At 40.3% G+C, this 22,749-nt stretch overlaps 1 protein-coding gene across 1 annotated transcript in view; it reads left to right on the top strand.

Moving 5' to 3' along the window:
* SETX (senataxin) overlaps positions 1-22,749 on the top strand; it is a gene marked incomplete at both ends in the record, with an annotated part of 83,398 nt that overhangs the window by 15,887 nt on the left and 44,762 nt on the right. The window contains 2 exon segments of the mRNA XM_080708865.1: positions 743-4,891; positions 15,960-16,059. Coding sequence (XP_080564991.1) covers positions 743-4,891; positions 15,960-16,059 — 4,249 coding nt within the window.

Raw genomic sequence — 22,749 nt, forward strand, 5'->3', positions numbered from 1 at the left:
GTTTGGAATATTTTTAAATGCATTTAAGAAAGAGAAAGTTTGGGGTGGGGGGAAAGTGCCATGACTAATAATCAAAAGTAGCTAATGAAAGGAGGGCCGGGGAGCCAGGTCTGGTGGTGAACACTTACAATCCCAGTACTTGGTAGGCTGAGACAGGATACACAGGTTCACAGCCAGCCTTCGCAACATAGTGTGGCCTCTGCAACTTAATGACACCCTGTGTCAAAATAAAGAATAAAAATAGGGTGGGGGGTGTACCTCAGAGGTAGAATGCCCCTGAGTTCAATCCTTAGTCCCCAGGACTAAAAAAAAAAAAGGAAAGAAGCCAGGCGTGGTGGCCCACGCTTTTAATTCCTGCGCTTGGGAAGCAGAGATAGGAGATAGAGATAAGAGACCCTGTTTCCAAATAAAAAAGTATAAAAATAGGTACTGGGATTATAGCCCAGAGGTAGAAGGGTTTCCGGGAACCCCAGCACCACCAAAAACAAAACAAACAACAACAAAAAAAAAAAAAGAAAAAGAAAAAAAAGAGGGCCACGTAACATGAGTGTGATATAAACTTGCTTTTTCATGAAACGTTTGTCAGTATTCAATTTGTATTTTAAATTTCATAGTGGTATATGTGTATTAAACTAATACATTAGTAACTAGAAAAGTTGAGGGCTATATTTTCCTTTTTTTACAATTTGGGTGTTAAACCTACTATAGTATGTACTTATTTGAATGTCTTTTTTTTTTTTAGGATTCAGGATGGAGGTCAGCCATTTGCCCAGATTATTGTCCTAACATGTATGAAGAAATGGAAACATTAGCCAATGTACTTCAGTCAGATATTGGTCAAGATATGCGTGTTCATAACAGCACATTTCTGTGGTTCATACCTTTTGTTCAGTCCCTCATGGATCTTAAGGATTTGGGTGTAGCATACATAGTAGAGGTTATTCATCATCTTCACTCTGAAGTCAAAGATGTCCTCAACCAAACAGATGCTGTGTGTGATAAAGTCACTGAATTTTTTCTTCTAATTTTGGTTTCAGTAATTGAACTGCATAGAAATAAAAAATGTTTGCATTTGCTGTGGGTTAGTTCCCAGAAATGGGTGGAAGCCGTTGTAAAATGTGCCAAGCTTCCCACTACTGCATTTGCACGGAGCACTGAGAAATCATCTGGAAATTGCTCCAAAGGAGCAGCAGTGATATCATCACTGTCACTGCATTCTATGCCATCAAACTCTGTACAACTTGCTTGTGTGCAGCTGATTAGGAGTCTCCTTAAAGAAGGTTACCAGATTGGTCAACAAACTCTTTGTAAACGGTTCTGGGATAAGCTTAACTTATTCCTTCGAGGAAATGTATCTCTAGGTTGGCAGTTGACTAGTCAGGAAACCCGTGAGTTACAAACATGTTTAAAACAGATTATTAGAAACATAAAATTTAAAGTACCTCCATATAGCTCTGTGGCGGATCTGACTCCTACATGTAAAATTCCACCTGCATCTTTGAAAGAAGAAAGTGATCAAATAGAGAAGTCTAAAAAAGACATGCATTGTCTGGAAAATTTCAGCCCAGCATTTTCTAAAGAACCATTGAAAGTTGATACATACCCAGTACAAGAGGGTATACTTATTAAGACAAGTAACACTCCAAGAAAAGAGGAGGATAATGAACAAAATTATATGAAAGATTTAAATGTGGAAGACCATCTCTCAGCTGAGTCATGCTTGAAGCAGAGTAGTAAAAGCTTTTTTACTCAAAGAGCTCAAGATCAAGTTAAAACAAGTAAAGGAATACAGAAGTCTATAAAAGAGAATGCATATACACCACAGAATTATACTTCAAGAAATGGTCTAGAAAGGGGATATGACAGAGGAATAATAATATCAACACGTTCATTGACTGATTCTGGCACTGATTCTCTGGAAAAAGTGTCCACATCAACTGAGGATTTGTTTTTAAAGGATGATGCTTTTGGTAAAACATCAAAACCAAAAACTAAAGCACAGAGAGATGCAATCTGTGCCAAGTTATCACATGTCATAAAGAAGCAACACAAGAAAAGTGCTTTGGTCAGTGATGCTGTCAATTTAGAGGACGATATGATGGGGTCTAACATGGAGAGTTTCCATTCAAGGAAGGGGACAGTAGAGAAAGGGGATGGCTTCACACGTGACCTATCTTTAGACCCTAATACTATTCTGGATGGTGAAAATGGAGAACAGAAATCTGAAAAGAGTTTATTGCTGAAAAAGAAAGAATTAAAGAGTGAAGAGTTAGATGCTTTTTCTTCCCATAAAAACAATTGTCCAGTACAAGAATGTCATGTTGATAAAGATTTGGTCTCGTTTACAGAAATGACCAATACTTTGGTGAAGAAAACATCTTCCTTTAAAGATCCTGTAACTGTACTTGAATCAAGAGATAAGGAAATAGCAAAGAGTACTGATCTGATTTCTTCTAACTTGATAAGAGAACAGAAACTTGGTATCAGTCCTAAGTCTGATACTTTAACCGATTCTCAAGTAGACAGAGACCTACACAAATTATCTCTAATAGCCCAAGCCAGTGTTATTAAGTTTCCATCAGACTCAACTAGTAAAAGTACATCCCAGCTGCAAAGAAAAGTAAAAGATAAGTATTTCACAGCTAACCAAAATAATGTTGTGGATACCTGCCATGGACAAGTTATTGTTATTTCAGATTCCGATGATGATGATGATGAGAAAATTCTTGGTTTTGAGAAACACATTGAACAGAACAAAACATGCATTTCAGAATGTCCAGAGCAACATGATACAGTAGTTAGTACTAACATGGGAAAGAAGCTTATAAAGGAAGAAAAGGCAGACTCCCTTTTTCAGTTTGAAGATTCGGATTCTCAGTTTTTTGAGTTTGAAAGTCCATCAGAAGTGTTTTCTGTTTGGCAAGATCATAAAGTAGACAACAAAAATTCAGTTCAAGAGGATGAAAAAAGTTCATGTGTGACTCATGTAGCTGATAGCACAAACAATTGGGGTTGTGAAACAGATTATGTATCTGAAGAGGTAAAAGTAGTAGAGGGCATTGAAGAGCATGCTGAACCACACAGTAGTAGTGTTTCTATTGAGGAATTTTGTGAAATTGTCATTAAAAAACCTAAGAGAAAACAATTGGAAAAACCTATGGCTGAAGATCCTCTCAGGCCTTCATCTTCCATCAGAAATGAGGACCAGCCTGATACTCTCAATGAGAGAGACCTCACTGAGAATGTGCAAAGTACAGATGTAAGGACTACAACTCCCAGTTCAAGTGTTCAGAGAGCCACTACAGTTTCAGGAAAGAAGTCTCCAAAGCGTCGTACCTCCTCAAAACCCAGTAGGAAAGTCCCAGTTTCTAAAACTTCCAAGAAAACGCATTCAGATGCCAAAAAAGGACAGAATAAAAGTTTAAGTTACATAAGTTGTAGAACAGCTCCTGCTATTGTGCCACCGAAGAAAATTCGCCAATGTCCTGAACCAACTTCAACAGTTGAAAAACTTGGTCTAAAAAAAGCTCCTCGGAAAGCATTTGAGTTATCTCAGAGATCTTTAGAGTATTTAGTTCAATTACGTGATCATGGCAAAACGGTTGGAGTAGTTGATACCCCCAAAAAGACTAAATTAATTTCTCCTCAGACTCTTTCTGTCAGAAATAATAAGAAACTGCTAACGAGTCAGGATCTTCAGTTGCAAAGGCAGATGAGATCCAAGTCACAAAATAAACAAGAAGTTTTTGATTGTGAAAGTACAGAAACCACAAGAACGGGGCCACATAGAGTACAGAATTCTGATACACATGTACCAGAATCTGATAGGTCCAGTGATAAAGGAACTGAGGTACTTGCCAAGTGTAATGAAAAAAGGAAATGCATACCTTCAGAGCCAGAAACCATAGGAGCAAAGTGTGTTTCTCCAGTGACTGATAATGCTTGTGTTTTGAACCAGTGTGATTCTGCAGAGTTAAATGGAAGAATACCAACAAATGAATTGATTGTTTCAACTTCTGGGCATCCTTTAGGTGATGATCTCACAGTACATCACATAGAGGTGGCAACCCTGAAAGAGGTGGAGCCTGACTCCAGCGATACAGAGGATGATAATTTATTTTTAACACAACATGATCCTGAAGACATGGATTTGTGTTCACAAATGGAGACTGATAATGATAAACTCATTGAAGTATCTCATGGGAAAGGTTTAGTTCAGGTAGAAGAAGACTGCGTAAGTCGGCCTCCATTGGAATCTTTGAGTGGCACAAAGTGTAAGCACAAAGATTGTGTTGAAACCATCAAAACCCAGGGTGCGTACTGCTCAAGGCATTGTCAAGCTAAAGCAGCAGATGAGGATGTATTTCGGAAACCTGGCTTGCCGCCTTCTGCCTCCAAGCCTTTGAGACCTTCCACCACCAAGATTTTTAGCTCAAGTAGTACTTCACGAACTGCTAATCTTTCCAAGTCTTTGGAAAGTTCTTCCCCTCCAGCTTTAAGAAACAAGTCAAATGGGGCACAGTCTGTTCCGAAGCCTGCTTCCCCAGTACCTCAGAGGCCAGCAGGTGAAGTGAATCGTTCCTGCAGTGTTCTTCATTCCCAGATGCCAAATAGCTCCACCAAACAAGGCTGCAGACTTCCATTTGGTGAAAGCAGATCTTTTTTCCCTTCCTCGTCGATGAACATTCACTTATCATCACAGTCTATATATGACACCTTTGTTAAAGAGGTCTTAAAATGGAAATACGAGATGTTTTTGGACTTTGATCAGTGTGGGCCTCCCGCAAGTCTTTGTCAGTCCATCTCAAGACCTGTGCCTGTCAGATTTCAAGATTGTGGAGAATATTTTAATGTTTTTTTGCCTTTGATTATCCTGAATACTTTTGAAACAGTAAGTATGCTTCACTTGTTTGCCTCTCTAGACTTTTCAGGTTGCTTTATTGCTGAGCAATAGAATACAGTTAAGTAACTAACCTGTTTAAGTTAGATGTCGCTTTTAGATTTCATATATATATATATATATATATATTTTTTTTTTTTTTTTCTTTTTTCAGTACTGGGCATAGAACCATAGAACCCAGGGGCATTCTATCTCCAAGCTACATTGCCAGCATTATTTTGAAACAGGGTCTCACTGAGTTGCAAAGGACCTCACTAAGTAGCTGAGGTTGGCCATGAACCACAGTACTGTCTCAGCATCCCAAATGCTGGGATTATAAGTGTGCACCACCGTGCCCACCTTGTTTTTAGATTTCTTAAGCAGACTTTTATGACAGCAGCAGTTGTAGACACCACCCAGTTCAGAGATGGCATAGGAGAAAGTGTTGATCCTTAAGGAAAGACTTCTCAGGGGAGAGAAGCTCCTATCTTTTTTAAAATTGTTATGTTATTGGTGCATTCGTGGTAACACGTTCATACATGCAGATAACTAAATTGCTTAGAGTCTCTAAATTGCTTTGAATCTGTAATCTTCCTGTATCGGCCTTCCAAATATTGGGATTACAGGCATGTGCCACCATGCCCTGCTTGAAGTACATTTTAAAGATGCACTGATTCAGTTGTGTGTGGTGCCTTTAACCCCAGTACTTGGGACACTGAGACAGGAGAATTACAGGTTCAAGGCCAGTCTTAGCAATTCAGGAAGATCCTGTTTCAAAATTTAATAAAAAGGACTAGGGAGTATAACTCAGAGCTCAACTGCCCTTGGATTCAATCCCCAGTTTAAAAAAAAAATTTTTTTTTATGCTGAATTTTTTATGTCAACTTATGTCCCAAATTTTAGCCATCACCAGCCCTATTTTTTCCTTTGGAAACAAGGTCTCATTAAGTTACTGAGAGCCCCTAAATTGTTGAGGCTGGCTTTAAATCTACAATCCTCCTGTCTCTCAGCCTCCCAAGTACTGGGATTACAGGTATGTACCACAATGTCTGGCTTCATCTATTTATTAGCCAAAGTTTATTAAAGGTAATCTAAGAGATTTTTCTTTCTTTTATAGTTTCTGTTTCCTCTGTGGTTTCCCTCTTTTTTTTTTTTTTTTTTTTTTTCTATTTTCTGTCCTGTAGTTCTCTTAATTTTTTTTTCAAATGGCTGATTTCTGGTGGTATACTCACATTTAAGAGCAGGAGACTAAAAGGTAGTTTGGAGCAAGACTCTTAGTAGCCAAATATGAAAACAGTCGGGGGTGGTGGTGGCACATGCCTGTAATCCCTGTGCTTGGGAGACTGAGATAAGAAAATCACAGGTTCAAAGCCAGCCTTAGCAACTCAGTAAGGCTTGCATTAACTTAGTGAGACCTTGTTTCCAAATAAAAAGTTTTTAAAAGTAGGGCTGGGGTATTGCTCAGAGGTGGAATGCCCCTGGGTTCGATCCCTAGCACTATACACACACACACACACACACACACACACACACACACACAGACCAAAAAAAAGTTTTTTAAGACAATCCATATGTCTATCACCTTATGAAAGGATAAACAAAATATAGTTTACGCAGATGGTGGAATATTATTCAGCTACAAAAAGTAGTGATGCTCTAATTCATGTTCATGTGGTAAGCCTTGAAAACTTTGTGCTTATGAACGAAGTCAGGTTTGAAGGCCACATGTATGAATGGACTCCACCCATATGTATGAATGGACTACACCCACATGTATGAATGGACTACACCCACATGTATGAACGGACTACACCCATATGTATTGTCCAGAATAGGTAAACTGTTACAAAGTCAAGAAATGGATTAGTAGTTTTCAGAAAATAGGTGGAGATGGAAATCGAGGCTTGTTATAGGTATAGTTTCTGATGGGGTGTTGGAAATATTCTGTGATTAATGGTGATTGCAGAGTAGAGTGAATAAAGCCTTGGTATTAAAAATCCTGAAGTGAACACCTTAACATTGTGTTATGTGAAATACATTTTATTTTTTTAAGTTAGTGGGAAAGAATAAAATTTAATAGTAATAATTAGAAGAGATGCTTAGGCCTTCAGAAAAAACCCTCAAAACATTTTTACAAAAATGAGCTCTTTATGGTTTGTACCACAGAAGTCAAATGTGATCTGAAGAATCCAGTTGCTTATATTAAAGCAGCTTTAGTCTGTCTTAACGTTAACATTTTGTGCTTAGGTGCAGTTACAATCTATATAGAAAGTCCTATTCCCACCCGTTTGTGTTGTGTTGGTAATGGAATTGAACCCAGGGTGATTCTACCTCCAAACTGTACCCCAGACCCTCTTAACAAAAATTGGGGGGCCAGCCATCATGGCATATCCCTGTAGTGTCATTACTTGGGAGGCTGAGACAGGAGGATTACAGGTTTAAGGCCAGCCACAGCAACTCAAGCTCACATCAACTTAGTGAGACTGTTTCCAAATTTCAAAAGAGGGGAGGGTTCGGGGTGTAGTTTGGAGGTAAAATACCCTTAGGTTCAATCTTTAGTACCACACACAAGAAAAAATGTTATTTTAAGACAGGGTCTTGATGTGTTGCTGAGGAGGTCATTGTGTTAGGTTTGTTAGGTTGTTGTGGTTGACCTTACAAAATGATCTTCCTCTTGTCTCAGCCTCCCAGGCTACTGGGGTTACAGGTCATTGCCACCATGTTTGACCTTGTGTCAATATCTTTAGCCTTTTTTCCCTCTTGAACCAGATTTCCCAAAGTTAGAATCTTCAAACATTTTTCTTGAAAACTATAGGCCTTGTTAGAAGCCAAATGGTGAGAGGGCTAGGATGAAGCTGAAGGATAGAGGGAGAGGGTCCTGGCATTTACAATGGAAACATTTACTTCCTTTTTTTTTTTTTTTTTTTCTTGTGGTGGTACTAGGGGTGGAACCCAGGGGCTTTTCTACCTCCAGGCTATAGTCCTAGACCTATTTTATGCTTTATTTGGAAACAGTCTCAAGAGCCTGAGTAGCTGAGGCTGGCTTTGGACCTGTGGGATCCTCCTGTCTCCGCCTCCCAAGCGCAGGGATTACAAGCGTGCGCCACAGGCCTGGCGTACCTCCCTTTTTCAATGCAGTTTTTAGGTATTACATCCGTGCTGCTGTCCCTGAGGCCAAAGACTGCTTTATTCTCTAGAGAGTAAATTGCTGTAAGTTTTTTGCTAGAATCAGAAAGGACTTAGAGTTCTCTTTCTAGAGGAGTACATGAGGTCACTTCCTAGTTGGATTTCCGCTTCTTGGGCTTGCTAAGTTAGCTACTATCCCCACTTCTGCTTTTCAGCTTTCAAAATTTTGATATTCTTGTATCCATTTCTGACCTTTGTCCTAGTAGGTTGGTGTTTTTAGTTCTCTTTGGTGCTTTATTGGGCTTTCAGGAGGAATGAAAAGAAATGTATTATATGTTTACATTTCTACTTTTTTTTCTTTTATGCTGCACCCTCAGTCCTATTTTATGTTTTATTTGGAAACAGAGTCACTAAGTTGATGAGGACCTCACTAAATCACTGAAGCAGGCTCCAGCCTCCTGTCTCAGCTTCCCAAGCACTAGGATCACAGGTTTGTACCACCATGCCTGCTTCTACCTACCATTTTTATCTTGTAATTTTTTTACCTTTTCTTTTTTTAACCATATTTAAACAACATTGTTCTTAGCATTTATACTTCATAAAGACTTTAGTATGATTTGTGGCATCAGGATACCTTGTTAACTTTTAATTTTTAGTTTTTCTGGTACATTATGGTATGTGGTATCACCACAGTTCTAGACCAAGGATCATTGCTTTCATTCTGATGTATTTGATAAAACTGATTCACTTGTGAATGGAATACTATGGGAAATAGAGACTCTTTCGTTGTGGTGGTGGTGCTGAGCATTGAACCCAGGGCTTCACACAGTGAGCTCATCCCCAGCCCAGATAGAGATTTTTATTTTTTATTTATTTATTTATTTTTTGTGGTACTGGGGGTGGAACCCAGAGGCTTTCTACCTCCAGGCCACACTCCCAGACCTATTTTATATTTTATTTGGAACAGGGTCTCACTTAGTTGCTGAGAGCCTCACTAAGTAGCTGAGGCTGGCTTCGAACCTGCGCGATCCTCCTGTCTCAGCCTCCCAGGTGTGGGGATTACAAGCAGGCGCTGCCACACCTGGCCAAATATAGATTTTTGTTTTTTTGTTTTTGGTCGTACTGGGGATGAAACTCTTCTACCTCTGGGCTACACTCCCAGACCTATTATATATATATATATATATATATATTTTGAAACAGGGTCTCTTAAGGAAACAGGTGTTTTTTTGAAACAGGGTCTCTTAAGCTAGCGCGGCTGGCTTTGAACCTGCGTGATCCTCCTGTCTCTGCCTCCCTAGCACGGGGATTACAAGTGTGCACCACCACGCCCGGCCAGATATAGATTCTTAAAATAAAAAAATTTGTTCGGCACCTTGTGTAGAATCTTAAATGTGGTGTTTGGTGGCCACTTAACTGGTTTTATTGCGGGTGGAGGATGGCAGCATTATAGAGAGCTGCTCAGCACAAAAGACAAAGATGTAGCTTTTACAAGTAGGCCTTTTAATCCCAGAACTTGGGAGGCTCAGACAGGAGGATCGTAGGTTCAAGACCAGCCTCAGCAACTTAGACGATCCTGTTTCAAGTATACTATTAGGGCAAGGGCCAGATTTTGAGGTTTTTTTTATTTTCCCCTTGTACTTTTCATGACAAATGTTCTTTTATTTTAAAATTTATGTGCTGTTTCTGCCTCTATTCTTTTATGTGGTTACAGAGCATGGTCATTGTAGGTTGTGTAGACAGCAGCAGTACACACACCAGTTTACATTTTTTACGTGTCATTTTTGATTTCTGGGTGGAGAACAATGTTTTGGAGAGATGCTCCCAGGACTTGCTGATGGAAGGGATGTGGGAGTTGGAAGGGAGGGTGGTTGTATGGGTTTTGGCTTAAGCATGTAGTTACTTTGTAATCTTATTTATGCTCTTCTGGAAGTGACACTGCCAAAGCCAGGGGTATAGTTGAGTAATAACTAATGTATATTGTGAGAAAGCTCTAGGCAGCTTAGAATGTGCTTGGGTTCTCAGTGTGGGAAAGAAATAGAAGACCAGACTAAAAGAATTCCATAGATGGCAGCTCAGAAGGAACCTTTTTTAGTAAGTTACCGTGTTCGTAGGTTTCAAGTGTTCTTCATCTCAACAGTGTGGCCTCGACCACTGCTGATACTGTCTTGTGGGACAGGGTGGAAACGCTGCCACCGTGGGTCATGATGAGGTGGTGGTTGGCAGAGTTGGATTTCTTGGGGTTTCAGAGTTCACTTGTCCCTTCATATCTTTAGACCTGGATTATTGTGATCAAGGGGGTCAGAGTTTGGAAGAGAGAAGTACCAAGATAGGACTCAGGTTATAGTACAAAAATGGGTATTTCCTGAGGTATATTCCCCCTTACTCCCTCAACTGATTGCCACTACTCAACAGAGGCACAGACGTCAGGTGGGGCTAGGATTTAGTCCCTTGTTCCTCTGTACTCTCTTGGCTGATTCTACTTTCAGTTTCCTATGTGGAGTGAAGTCTCGAGAAGAAAAGAGAATATTGACAAACTGGACATGTAACATAAAGCAAAATTACCTGGGTAGTCAGTAAGATTTCAATAATGAATGTATTAAATATTTTCAAAGAGATAGGAGACGCCGGGCGTGGTGGCGCACGCTTGCAGTCCCCGCGCTTGGGAGGCAGAGACAGGAGGATGGCGCAGGTTCAAAGCCAGTCGCGCTGGCTTAAGAGACCCTGTTTCCAAAAATAAAAAGTATAAAATAGGTCTGGGAGTGTAGTCCAGAGGTAGAAGGGCCTCCAGGAACCCCAGTACCACCAAAAAACAGAGATCGGAGACAACACTGGAGACTTGAAGTGGGAGCGAGAATCCACAGAGAACAGCAAACAGGAGATAGTGAGGATGGAAGCTATAAATAGTTAAAATAAGGAACTCAGCAAAGAGAGTAGTATGTAGATACAACTGAAGAAACAAGTGAGGTAGAATGTCAGATCAACTTAAGTCTCCCATAAAGTAGCAGAAAAGTAGAAAATAGAATAAAAAAATCGGGCTAAATACATATAAGGATCTCAGAGAAAATAAACAGGTAATAAAAAAAACTAAGACTGAAAATCTCCCAGAAATAGAGGATTTGAGAGATCATGTTTGAGAGCACTCTCAATATAAATACCAAAGGAATAGACCTGAACCAAGTGTACACACAAATAGTTATATTGAGGCTTTTAGAGTGTATTAGAAACAAGTTCCAATAATAATGTTGTCTGCCAGAAGTATACATAAAAGAGCCAGAAAGATTTAAGATGGAAGTATGAAAAAAGATAAAACAGACATGAACCAAAAGCTGAAGTTGCAATTTTTACAGTTAAATATTATTTTAGCATGAAACCAATTGGGAGGGTCAAAGAAAATAAATACCAGTTAAAAGAAGAGTAACACATGATATAATCAATGGTGAAAATGTCTGTGTATAGTAATACAATGTCAAAGAGTAACAGTCGATGATTGATAGAGGACAGTCACAGGTGATTACAACTGCTGCTGCTAATAGTGAGACTTCAGGGCACTAAAATGAGAAAAATAGAGCCGCGAAGTAATAAGAGACACAGTTCTGATGGTTTATGTACGGTTTACCTAGCAACCCCAGTAGAACCAGTGTTCAGATACAATGTTGAGAGCCGGGCGTGGTGGGCGCGCTCGTCATCCCAGCATTCGGGGGGCTGAAACGAGGGTCACGGTTCGCAGTCAGCGTCAGCTACTCAGTGAGGCCCTCCGCAACTCACTGAGACCCTGTTTCCAAATAAAGAATAAAAATAGGGCAGGGGGTGTGGCTCGGAGGTACAATGCCCCTGGGTTCCATCTCAGACCCCCACACACAAAAAAACCCCCGCAAAACATTGAGGTATTTGAAAAGCATCCCTTTATAACTGTAATAAGCAGTTAGTAAATATGAAAGAAGCCAATGTGGTAGGGCATGCTTATAATCCCAATACTTGGGAAGCTGAGACAGGAGGATCGCACACGTTCGAAGCCAGCCACGCTGGCTTAAGAGACCCTGTTTCCAAATAAAAAAGTATAAAATAGGTCTGGGAGTGTAGCCTTGGAGGTAGAAGGGTTTCCAGGAACCCCAGTACCACCAAAAAAAAAAAAAAAAAAAATTATCCCAATGGCAAATACTTGCCTACACACCAGTACCAGGGTGGGCAGAGACAGGAGGAGAATTGCAGGTGTAAGGTTAGCCTCAGCAGCCTGATGAGACCCTCAGTAACTTAGACCCTGTTTCAAATAAAAAATAAAGGCCTGAGTATAAAGCTTAGAGCTAGAATGCCCTGGATTCATTCCTCAGTACCACAAAGTGAATACGTGAGGCATTTGTGGAGAATAATGTAAGACTATTTAAAAAGACATAATGGAAATTATTCAATCCTTTATTCAAAGCAAAGAGAGCTACCCTGTTTATGAATGAGAAAACTTTATTTTGTAGGGATGTGACACTAGATTAATTAAAATTTGGTATTCAAGTTAAAATTCAAGGAAAAGTTTCCTAAAAAGATTGATAAGCTTTAAAACTTGTAAGAAAGAATAAAATTGACAGCCATGATAGTGCATGCTTGTAATCCCAGCATTTGGGATGCTGAGACAGGATCTGGTTCATTGATAGCCTCAGCTACTTAGTGAGGCCCTTTGCAGCTTAGACCCTTTTTCAGAATAAAGAGTAAGCCAAGCCGGGTGTGGTGGCGCATGCTTGTAATCCCAGCATTTGGGAGGCTGAGATAGGAGGATCATGGTCCAGGACAGGCTCAGATACTTAGTGAGGCCCTCTGCAACTCAGTGAGACCCTGTTTCAAAATAAAGATTAAAAAATAGGGCAGGGGGTGTAGCTCGGAGGTCAAATGGTCCTGGGTTCCATCCCCCTACCAGCAAAAAGAATATGTATATGTGTGTGTGTGTGTGTGTGTGTGTGTGTGTGTGTGTGTGTATTATATAATGGTTGGGGTGTAGCTTGGAAGTAGAATGCCCCCCTAGGTTCCATACCCAGTATTGAGGGGGGAAAAAGAAGTAAACTTATTAATAAAGTCACTTTGAAAAGAACAGCATAAGCTGGGTGTGGTGGTGCATGCTTGTAATCCCTGCCCTTGGGAGGCTGAGACAGGAGGATTACACAGGTTCGAAGCCAGCCTCTACTGGCTTAAGAGACCCTGTTTCCAAATAAAAAGTATAAAATAGGTCTGGGAGTATAGGTCGGAGGTAGAAGGCCCCTGGGTTCCATCCTCATTACCACACACACACACACACACACACACACACACACACACACACAGAACAGCATAATGGCAAGTAGTGAATTTGCATTATCTCATGTAAAGACATTTCACAGCTGCAGCAATAGACAGATGGGAGGAAGAGACACACAAAGATAGTTCAGTGAAACCGTGGGGACTTTTGGATTCTGTGAATAAGGTTCTCATTTATACACAATGTGGTATGAGATAAATTGGACACCCCAAGTTAGTGGGTGGTACTGAGAAAACTAGCCTACCCCAGTTGTTGGAAAATGAGAATTGGTCTGGACTTTATAGCCCATAACCTTCACTTAATTGTCCACAGTAGTCCCTCTTTACAGTTTCAGGTTCTGTAGTTTCAGTTTCTCATGGCTAGCCTTGGTCCACAAATATTAAATGGAAAATTCCAGGAAAAATTCCTAAGTTTTAAATTGTGCCCGTCTGAGTAGCACAATGAAATGTAGCCCCGCGGATCCATGCTGTATATGGTACCTGTTTGCTGGTTACTTAGATTGACTGTTGTAGTATTGCAGTCATTGTGTTCAGTTAACCTTATTTTACTTAATAGTGACCCCAAAGTGCAAGAATAGCGACACTGGGAATTTGGGTATGCCAGAGACGAGTCAAGTTGCTTCAAGTGAAAACTTGGAATTTCTGTATGTATGTTGAAGGGGTTGCTGCTATCTGGCATTTCGGGCATCCACATGGGGGTCTTGAAAGGTACTATTATAGATTTGAAATATATTTCTGATAATAGGATAAGATAGCAGAAGACACGTATGTCAGTGTAGATGACTTAAGTCTATCATTAAAAACTCAGGAAGCATTAACCACATAATGAGATGGAAGATGGATTTTACTATCCAACTTAAGATTCTTTTTAGTGATGGATTCAGAGTTGATGGGAAGAATAGAATAGGGTTAAAATATTCCAAGATTCACAAGATACTAATTGATGAAAAAATATAAAAAACTTATGAATCAATAGGAAAATAGAGGGAAGTCAGTAGAAGGTAGAACAGTATAGTTTGCAGAAGGAAAGCCTCATTGGTACTAATTATTTGAAGTTTACTCAGACTAAGAAGAAATTCAAGTAACAGTAATGAGCAACAATTTGGGATCCTTTAGGATTGGTTGTGGATTTGGAACCAATTAAGAATGGATGAGCAAAATGTATGGGTTCAATACAGTACGAGGGAACACTGCAGCCGCAGTACTGAAAGTCTCAAGTATTGATTGAAACAACTAATTGATGGTACAGTCCTATTTTGCATAAGGCACACCCACCACCCTCTGCCCACCCCACTGGATTTTGTCGGCGAGTGGAAATTGTAATGAATAGGGATATAAAGAAAATCTAAGCAGAAGGTCCTTGTATAGACTGGTGACAGTGCATCATTATTACAATATGGATGAACTCTACTTGAGGTCAAAAGGGAAAGGAAGACAACAGCAAGAAGTATCTCTAAGTATAGAATCCAGAAAGGAAGATTTTACTTCAAAGCTGAACACACACACACACACACACACACACACACACACACACCTTTTTATTTTGAAAGTGTCTCACTTAAGTTACGTAGGCTGGCTAACTTGTGATTCTTCTGTCTCAGTCTTCAAAGTGCTGGGATTACAGGGGTGTGCCATCACACCTGGCTAAGTTTGCCCCCCTCCCCCCCCATCTAAGTACTGAGGATGGAACCCAGGGGCATTCTACCTCCAATATACACTCCCAGCCCTATTTTTTATTCTTTATTTTGAAACAAGGTTTCACCACGTTGTAGACAGTAAGTAGCTGATGCTGTCTGCAAACCCAGATTCTCTGGTCTCAGCCTCCCAAATGCTGGGATTACAAGCGTGCGCCACCACCCCTGACTCAGTAGTTTTTGATAAGTTTCATTGGAGGAGCTACAGCCAATTATAGATTTAAATATTTAATGACTAAAATGATATAGTTAGGTAAAATCTTCTTGAAGCCTAAAGTAGTTCTATTTCTCCAAAGATATCCTCATCAGTACTTCTGAGTGCGGGGGGATGGGTACAGCACTTTTTTTGCTTTTGTATTTGCAGTATTGGGGATTCAACCCAGGGGCATTTTACCTCTGAGCTACTCCCCCAGCTCTATTTTATTTTGAAACAGGGTCTAAGTTATGGAAGGCCTCACTAAGAAGTTGAGGCTGTCCATGAACCTGCAATCCTGTCTCAGCCTCCCAAGTAATGGGATTACAAGTGTGTGCCACCACACCTGGGGCTACAGCACATTTAGAGTGTCAAGGTGACATGCAGGTGCGACTTGAAAGATGTGCAACAAATCTGGGTCCTCTTGGCTAGGAAGTGGCATGCTACCAGCCATCCAGCAGGACTTAATGCCTCTGCAGTGGATGTGTGGTAACCACAGGTAGCTCCTGAGCACTGGAAGTGTGCTTGAGTTCAGCTGGCAAATGGAATTTTTAATTTTTAGAATTTTAACTTAAATTCAGCTAACCACATGTAGCTAATGGCTACTGAACAAAAACAGTTCTGGGAGAGTTTCATTAATCTGCCACACACTGATTTTTAGATTGTCAGCTGGGAGTCTAGGTTCTGGATCTTACTGTTTCTTGCTTTGCAGTGTTTTGCTATTTTATCATCATGGCTTTCCAGAATGTTTTTGCTTTTTTTCGTAATTTGTTTTTGCCTTATATAGGTGGCTCAGGAATGGACGAATTCTCCAAATAAAGAAAATTTCTATCAGTTGCATTTACGAAAATTTCCAGCTGATTATAAAAGAAACTGGGAGTTTGTGGGTAAGTTCTTTCTTACTTATGCAACTTGGAGTAGAAGATACAGTAATTGGAGATTTCTAAATGAGAAGAGATATACCCTCCTTATTTGACTTTTCTGGGACAAAGGTTTTCCAAGTGATATTTACAACCGCTTAAACCAAGTATGTTTATGGGTATAACTGTGGGACAATAATGAATACAAACCTCATGGTTTTCCCTCACTCTGTAATTAGAATCCCATAGGCTGAAGTGTCAGTGCAGGCTGGGGATGGAGAGGGTGGGTGAAGAGGTTCCGGAGTGTTGCACTGATCATTTGTATAGACTCCTGACGTCTGTGTTCTTGGGATACTTGGTTTGGACTATGTATCACTTTTATGCATTATAAATAAACTAGACATTCATAACTCTAAAATAAAATGCACTGTCATGCGTGTGGCCCTGGGTTCAGTTCCAGCACCACAATCAATTGGTAAAACACCTAAGTCCTCTTCACCTCTCCCCCATGCACATCCATCCTACTTCACAGGGGCACTTGGGAAAAATAAGAGCATGTGTGACTGGTGGGAAGAGTAGTTCTTACATAGAGACTCTCAACCAACAGTAAGATAAATACCCGTAATACCCACTGTTCAAAGATGGTTTCATTAACATGTTGTTATATATCTCACTTCCAAAGTATACTTTTCTCAGTAGTGTGGTGCTAGACGACCATTTCACCTATTTTGTGACATTTTTTCATTGGTCATTCAGCAAATACTGACTTAATTGATCTACTAGAAGATGATTCTAGATGCATGATATATCACTGTGAAGAAACACAACACTCCTGCATTGAGGAAGCTTCTATGATGTTGAGAGTATCTTCATCCTTATTAAGTAGTAACAGTATGTTAATAATTGTGGTTACTCCATTGTTGGCATATTCCATAGTTCAGTTAACCAGGCATTTCTTTTTTCTTTTTTTTCTTTTTTTTTTTTTTGGTGGTACTGGGGTTCCTGGAAGCCCTTCTATCTCCGGGCTACACTCCCAGACCTATTTTTACATTTTTATTTGGAAACAGGGTCTCCTAAGCCAGCGCGCGGGGCTGGCTTCGAACCTGCGCGATCCTCCTGTTTCTGCCTCCCAAGCACGGGGATTACAAACGTGCACCACCACGCCCGGCTAACCAGGCATTTCTAGTTAGACTGTGTACATTACTTATAATGCACACTATCATGAACACTGAATAAATCCTCCTGCTAGGCCAACCAAACCATATGTCAGTTTTAAAACTTTTGGTTCATATTGTCTGTTTACCTAAAGGAATACTATTTTCACTTGTACCTGTGGGATATAAAGATGTGCCTTTTTCTGATTTGTAATTTAGATCATTTTTGCCAATTTTATATATACAATATGTATATCATTTAAGGTTATAGTTTTTCTGAATGTTTTCTGGTTATTTGTATTCTTGGGGACAATAATTATTATTATACTTTTTTTTGCGGTACTGGGGATGGAACCCAGGAGCATTCTATCTCCAAGCTACACCCCCAGCCCTGTTTTTTATTTTTTATTTTGAAACAAGGTCTCACTGAGTTGCAGAGGGCCTCACTAATTAATAGCTGAGGCTGTCCGGGAACTGCAGTCCTTCTGTCCTTGCCTCCCAAATGCTGGGATTATAAGCGTGCACCACCAAGCTGAGCTTCTTGGGATAATTTTGCCTATTCATGCCCTTTGTCCTTTTTTTCTTAACATGTGCCTATCCTCACAAATAGTTTTTTTTTCTTTTTCTATAATTTTATTAGTGCATTGTAATTTTACATCATAGTGAGGTTCATAGCAGTGCAAACATACATGCACACAGCACTTGTGTTTTTATTTCTGTGTCCTACTTCCCATACACGTTAGTAACACGGGCAGTGATGCCTTCATATATGTACCGAACACCATTTGAACTGTTGGCCACCTTCCTCACTCCACTCCCTCCTCAGCCCTCTTCTCCCGTCCTCCTTCATTTATCTAAATTCTTTGTGTGTGTGTGGGGGGGGTCTGGGGATGGAACCCAGGGTCATCCGACCTCTGAGCTACACCCCCTGCCCTATTTTTTATTCTTTATTTTGAAACCGGGTCTCACTGAGTCGCAGAGGGCCTCACTAAGTGGCTGAGGCTGTCCGCGGTCCGCGGTCCTCCGGTCTCAGCCTCCCGAGTGCTGGGATGACGAGCGCGCCCACCGCGCCCGGCTTAGATTCTTCATCTATCTAAATTCCTCGTGTCTCCCATTTTCTTTCTGGCTTTCACACAGGAAACATGACCCTTGGTTTTCTGAGACTGGCTGCTCACTTAGGATAACATCTCTAGTTCCATTTGTTTTCCTGTAAATGACAATATTTTATGGCCCAGTAAGATTTTACCCTGTGTATAGAGCACATCTTTGTTACTCATCTGTTGATGGACACATAGATCGTTTCACAGTTTGGCTGCTGTGAATTGTGCTGCTATGAGTGTAGGCATGCATGTATCTACTCTAGTATTCTGACTTGCTTTTGAGAAGATACCCAGGAGTGGTCTAGTTGTATCATGTGAAGGGTTCCTTACTAGTCTTTTGAGGAAGCCCCATGTTGATCTCCATAGTGTTTGTACAGTCTAGCCAGTAGCGTATGAGTTCCTGTTTCTCCACATCCTCAGCAGCCTGTATTTTCATACTCTTGGTCCCCCGCCCCCAGTAGTAGTGACTGAACCCAGGAGTACTGTACCACTTTAACCACTGAGCTACACTTCTAGCCCTTTAAATTTTTTGAGACTGGGCCTTGTACTAAAGTTTCCCATGCTGGCCTTGAACTTGAAGTCCGTGTCTCAGCTTCCAGGTACTGGAATTGCCCTGAGGTGTGTTGTTGTTTTTGTGTGTGTGGTACTAGGATGGAAGCCAGAGGCTTTCTACCTCCGGGATACACTTCCAGACCTATTTTTTAATATTTTATTTGTTAACAGGGTCTCACTAAGTTGTTGAGTGCCTCACTAAGCTGGGGCTGGCTTTGAACCTGTGCGATCCTCCTTGTCTTGGTCCCCCAAGTACTGGGATTACAAGTGTGCGCCACCACGCCCGGCAGGATTTTATTATTTTTTCCTTTCTTGTTTTGTGGTACTGGGGATTGAACTCAGGGACATTCTACCTCTAAGCTATACTCACAGCCCTTTTTATTTTTTGTTCTGAAACAAGAGTCTTACTAGTATGCTGAGAGTATTGCTACACTGCTGAGGCTGGCCTAGAACCTGTAATCCTCCTGTCTCAGCCTCCCAAGTATACTGGGATTACAGATGTGTGCCATCATGCCTGGCTTGCTTCTTACTTTTTTGCAGTACTGGGAATGGAACCCAGGGGTATTCTACCTCCGAGCTACACCCCCAACCCTATTTTTTTTTAACTTATTCTTTATTTTGAAACAGGGTCTCACTGAGTTGCAAAGGGCCTCACTAAGTAGCTGAGGCTGTCCGCGAACCCAGATCTTCGTCTCAGCCTCCCAAGTACTGGGATTACAAGTGTGTGCTGCCCGCCATACCTGGCTTATTTTTCACCACACACAGCTAATTTTTACAATTTTAAAAAGAGCTTTTTACATTTTATGTCCCCAAGAATATGAATAACCAGAAAACATTCAGAAACAAGAACTACAACCTTAAATGATGTTATATTTTATGTACAGAATTGGCAGAAAAGGTCTAAATTATCAAATGAGAGAAATGCACATCTATATCCTTATGTTACGAATGAAAATAGTATGATTTTAGTTAAACACACAATATGAATTGAGAAACTTTACATTTAAATCAAAAGGAGAGTATGCAGCAGACATTTTTTATTTTTTGTTTTGAAATAGAATATTAAATTGTGGAGGGTCTTGCTTTATTTCCGAGGCTGGCCTTACACATTTAATCCTCCTATCTCAGCCTTCGAAGTACTGGGATTACAGGTGTACACTATCATGCCTGGCTCATACATGGATTTAAATTTTATACTTGTGTTTTAAGCCGGGCATGGTGGCGCAGGCTTGTGATCCCAGCATTCGGAGGCTAAGACTGTAGGATCGCAGTTCGCGGATAACCTCAGCTACTTAGTGAGGCTCTCTGCAACTTAGACTGTTTCAAAGTAAAGAATAAAAAATAGGACAGGGGATGTAGCTTGGAGGTCAAATATCCCTGGGTTCCATCCCCAGACCTACAAAAAATACACACACACACACACACACACACACACACACACACACACACGTTTCAATGCATTGCAGTTGATTTTGTAGAACCCTAATTTCTCTTGTAGCTTCTGCCTATACCATTCAATTATAAAAGGGCTCCTTTCTTTTGGCATTTTTCTTTCTTAGAAACTTCTGAGTTTCAGTGTTTGCAATATTTCTTGAAAAGATTAACTCTTTCCCATTGAATAACTTCGGCACCTTTGTCAGAATCTCAGTTGACCTTGTATTTTTGGACATTGTTTTGTTCTCTTCAACTGTATATGTACCTTATACCAGTACCACACTCTCTTGATGATTGTAACATTATAAAAAGTATGGAAATCTAAATCTGACAGTGTAAGCCTTCTGGTTTTGTTGTTTTTAAAAAAGAAAATTTTTTGGTACCATAAATTTTAGTATCAATTTGTAAAATTTTATAAAAATGCCTGCTACTGTTTTGATAGGGATTGTGTGGATCTAAAGACTTACTGTGAGGAAGAAGCCAGGTGTGGTGGCACAGCTTTTGTAATCCCAGTACTTGGGAGGCTGAAATAGGACGATATCATCAGATTTGAGGACAGCCATAGCAACTTAGCAAGACCCTATTTCAAAATTTAAAAAGTAAAATGGGGTTGAGAGTATAGCTCAGAGTAGAAAACCCCTATGATAATTCCCAGTACTAAAAACAAGAAAATATTTGGAAAAAATTATATTTTAACAGTATTAAGTCTTCAATTCTCATATATCTTTCCATTTAGTTAGACTGTTTTAGATCAGTAAAATATTGCTGGTATCAGCAATTAGTATTGAACTTGTTTTATTCCAGTGCTTGCTCTGTTTTCCCAGTCCCATTTAGTTTACAACTACCTTTTTCCTCTTGTTTAAAATGCCATTGATAGGTTCAAGATTCTGATGTGTTATTTGAATCAGATCCTGAATTTTTTTCTGGGATTTTGAAACTGGAAGCATCCTTCCTCTGAGATAAATTCCCAGCCCTTTTATTTTGTTTTGATACGAGGTCTTAGTAAATTGATGAGAGTCTTGCTTACTCCCTCAGGCTGGCCTTGAACCTGTGATTTTCCTGTCTCAGCCTCCTAAGTACTAGAATTATAAGCCTGTGCTACCATGCCCAGCTAATTGTTTTTTCTTTTCTTTTCTTTTCCTTTCTTTTCTCTTTCTTTTTCTCTTCTTTTTTTGTACCAGAAATAGAACTCAGGGGCATTCTACTTGTGAGTTACACCCCCAGACCTGTTTTATTTTTTATTTGGAATCAGGGACTCCCTAAGTTGCCAGTGACCTTAAATTGCTGAGTCTGGTCTTATACCTGTAATACTCCTGTCTCAGTCTCCCCAGTACTGGGATTACAGGCATGTGCCACCATGCCTGGCCAGCTACCTCTTAATATTATGGTTTTTGCAAACTATTTTGGTTTGTAGTTATTTCCTTCTCCCTAACCCCACTTCCCTCACCCTCTGCCCCATGTACTATAGATTGAACTCAGGGCTTCATGAACATTGGGCAAGCACTTTGTACCACTAAGCTCTATCCCCACCCTTTGTTTTATTTTGAGATAGGATCTTGCTAAGTTGCCCAGGCCGTCCTCAGACTTGTTAAACTTCTGCCTCAGTATTATAATTTTATAGTGCAAATTATAAAATTTTATAGTTTAAATTTTTTATTGATTGGATAGCCATTTTAAAGTATATACAAAGTACCAAATTAGTATAAGAATTTAATTTCTTTTTTTATTATTTATTTAAAATTCTGGGCTGGATGCCAGGCGTGGTGGCGCACGCTTTAAATCCCCGCTCTTGCGAGGTGGAGACAGGAGGATTGTGCTGGTTCGGAGCCAGCTTTGCTGGCTTAAGAGACCCTGTTTCCAAATAAAAATATAAAATAGGTCTGGGAGTGTAGCCCGGAGGTAGAATGGCTTCCAGGAACCCCAGTACCACCAAAAAAAAAAAATTCTGGGCTGGGCTTGGTGACATACACTTGTAATCCCAACATTCTGGAGGCAGAGACCGGAGGATCGCGGTTCGCAGATAGCCTCAGCTACTTAGCAAGGCCCCTCGCTACTCAGTGAGACCCTGTTTCAAAAAATATAAAGACTAAGCCGGGCGTGGTGGCGCACGCTTGTAATCCCAGCATTCGGGAGGCTGAGACCAGAGGATCAGCTACCTAGTGAGGCCCTCTGCAACTCAGTGAGACCCGGTTTCAAAATAAAGAATAAAAAATAGGGCAGGGGGGGGTGTAGCTTGGAGGTCAAATGCCTCTGGGTTCCAGATCCAGAAAAAAAAAATTATATATATATATATATATATATATATATATATATATATATATATATATAAGAGAGAGAGAGAGAGAGAGAGACAGACAGACACAGACAGACAGACAGACAGAGACAGACACACACACACTAGTTTGGCTGGTGAGCCCCACTGAGGAGCCGCAGCTCAGGTGCTTCTGTTGCCACCATGTCCACTCCCAGTCCCTGAC

This window comes from Muscardinus avellanarius (genome assembly GCF_963383645.1).
Source record: "Muscardinus avellanarius genome assembly, chromosome: 13".
Lineage (NCBI taxonomy): Eukaryota > Metazoa > Chordata > Mammalia > Rodentia > Gliridae > Muscardinus > Muscardinus avellanarius.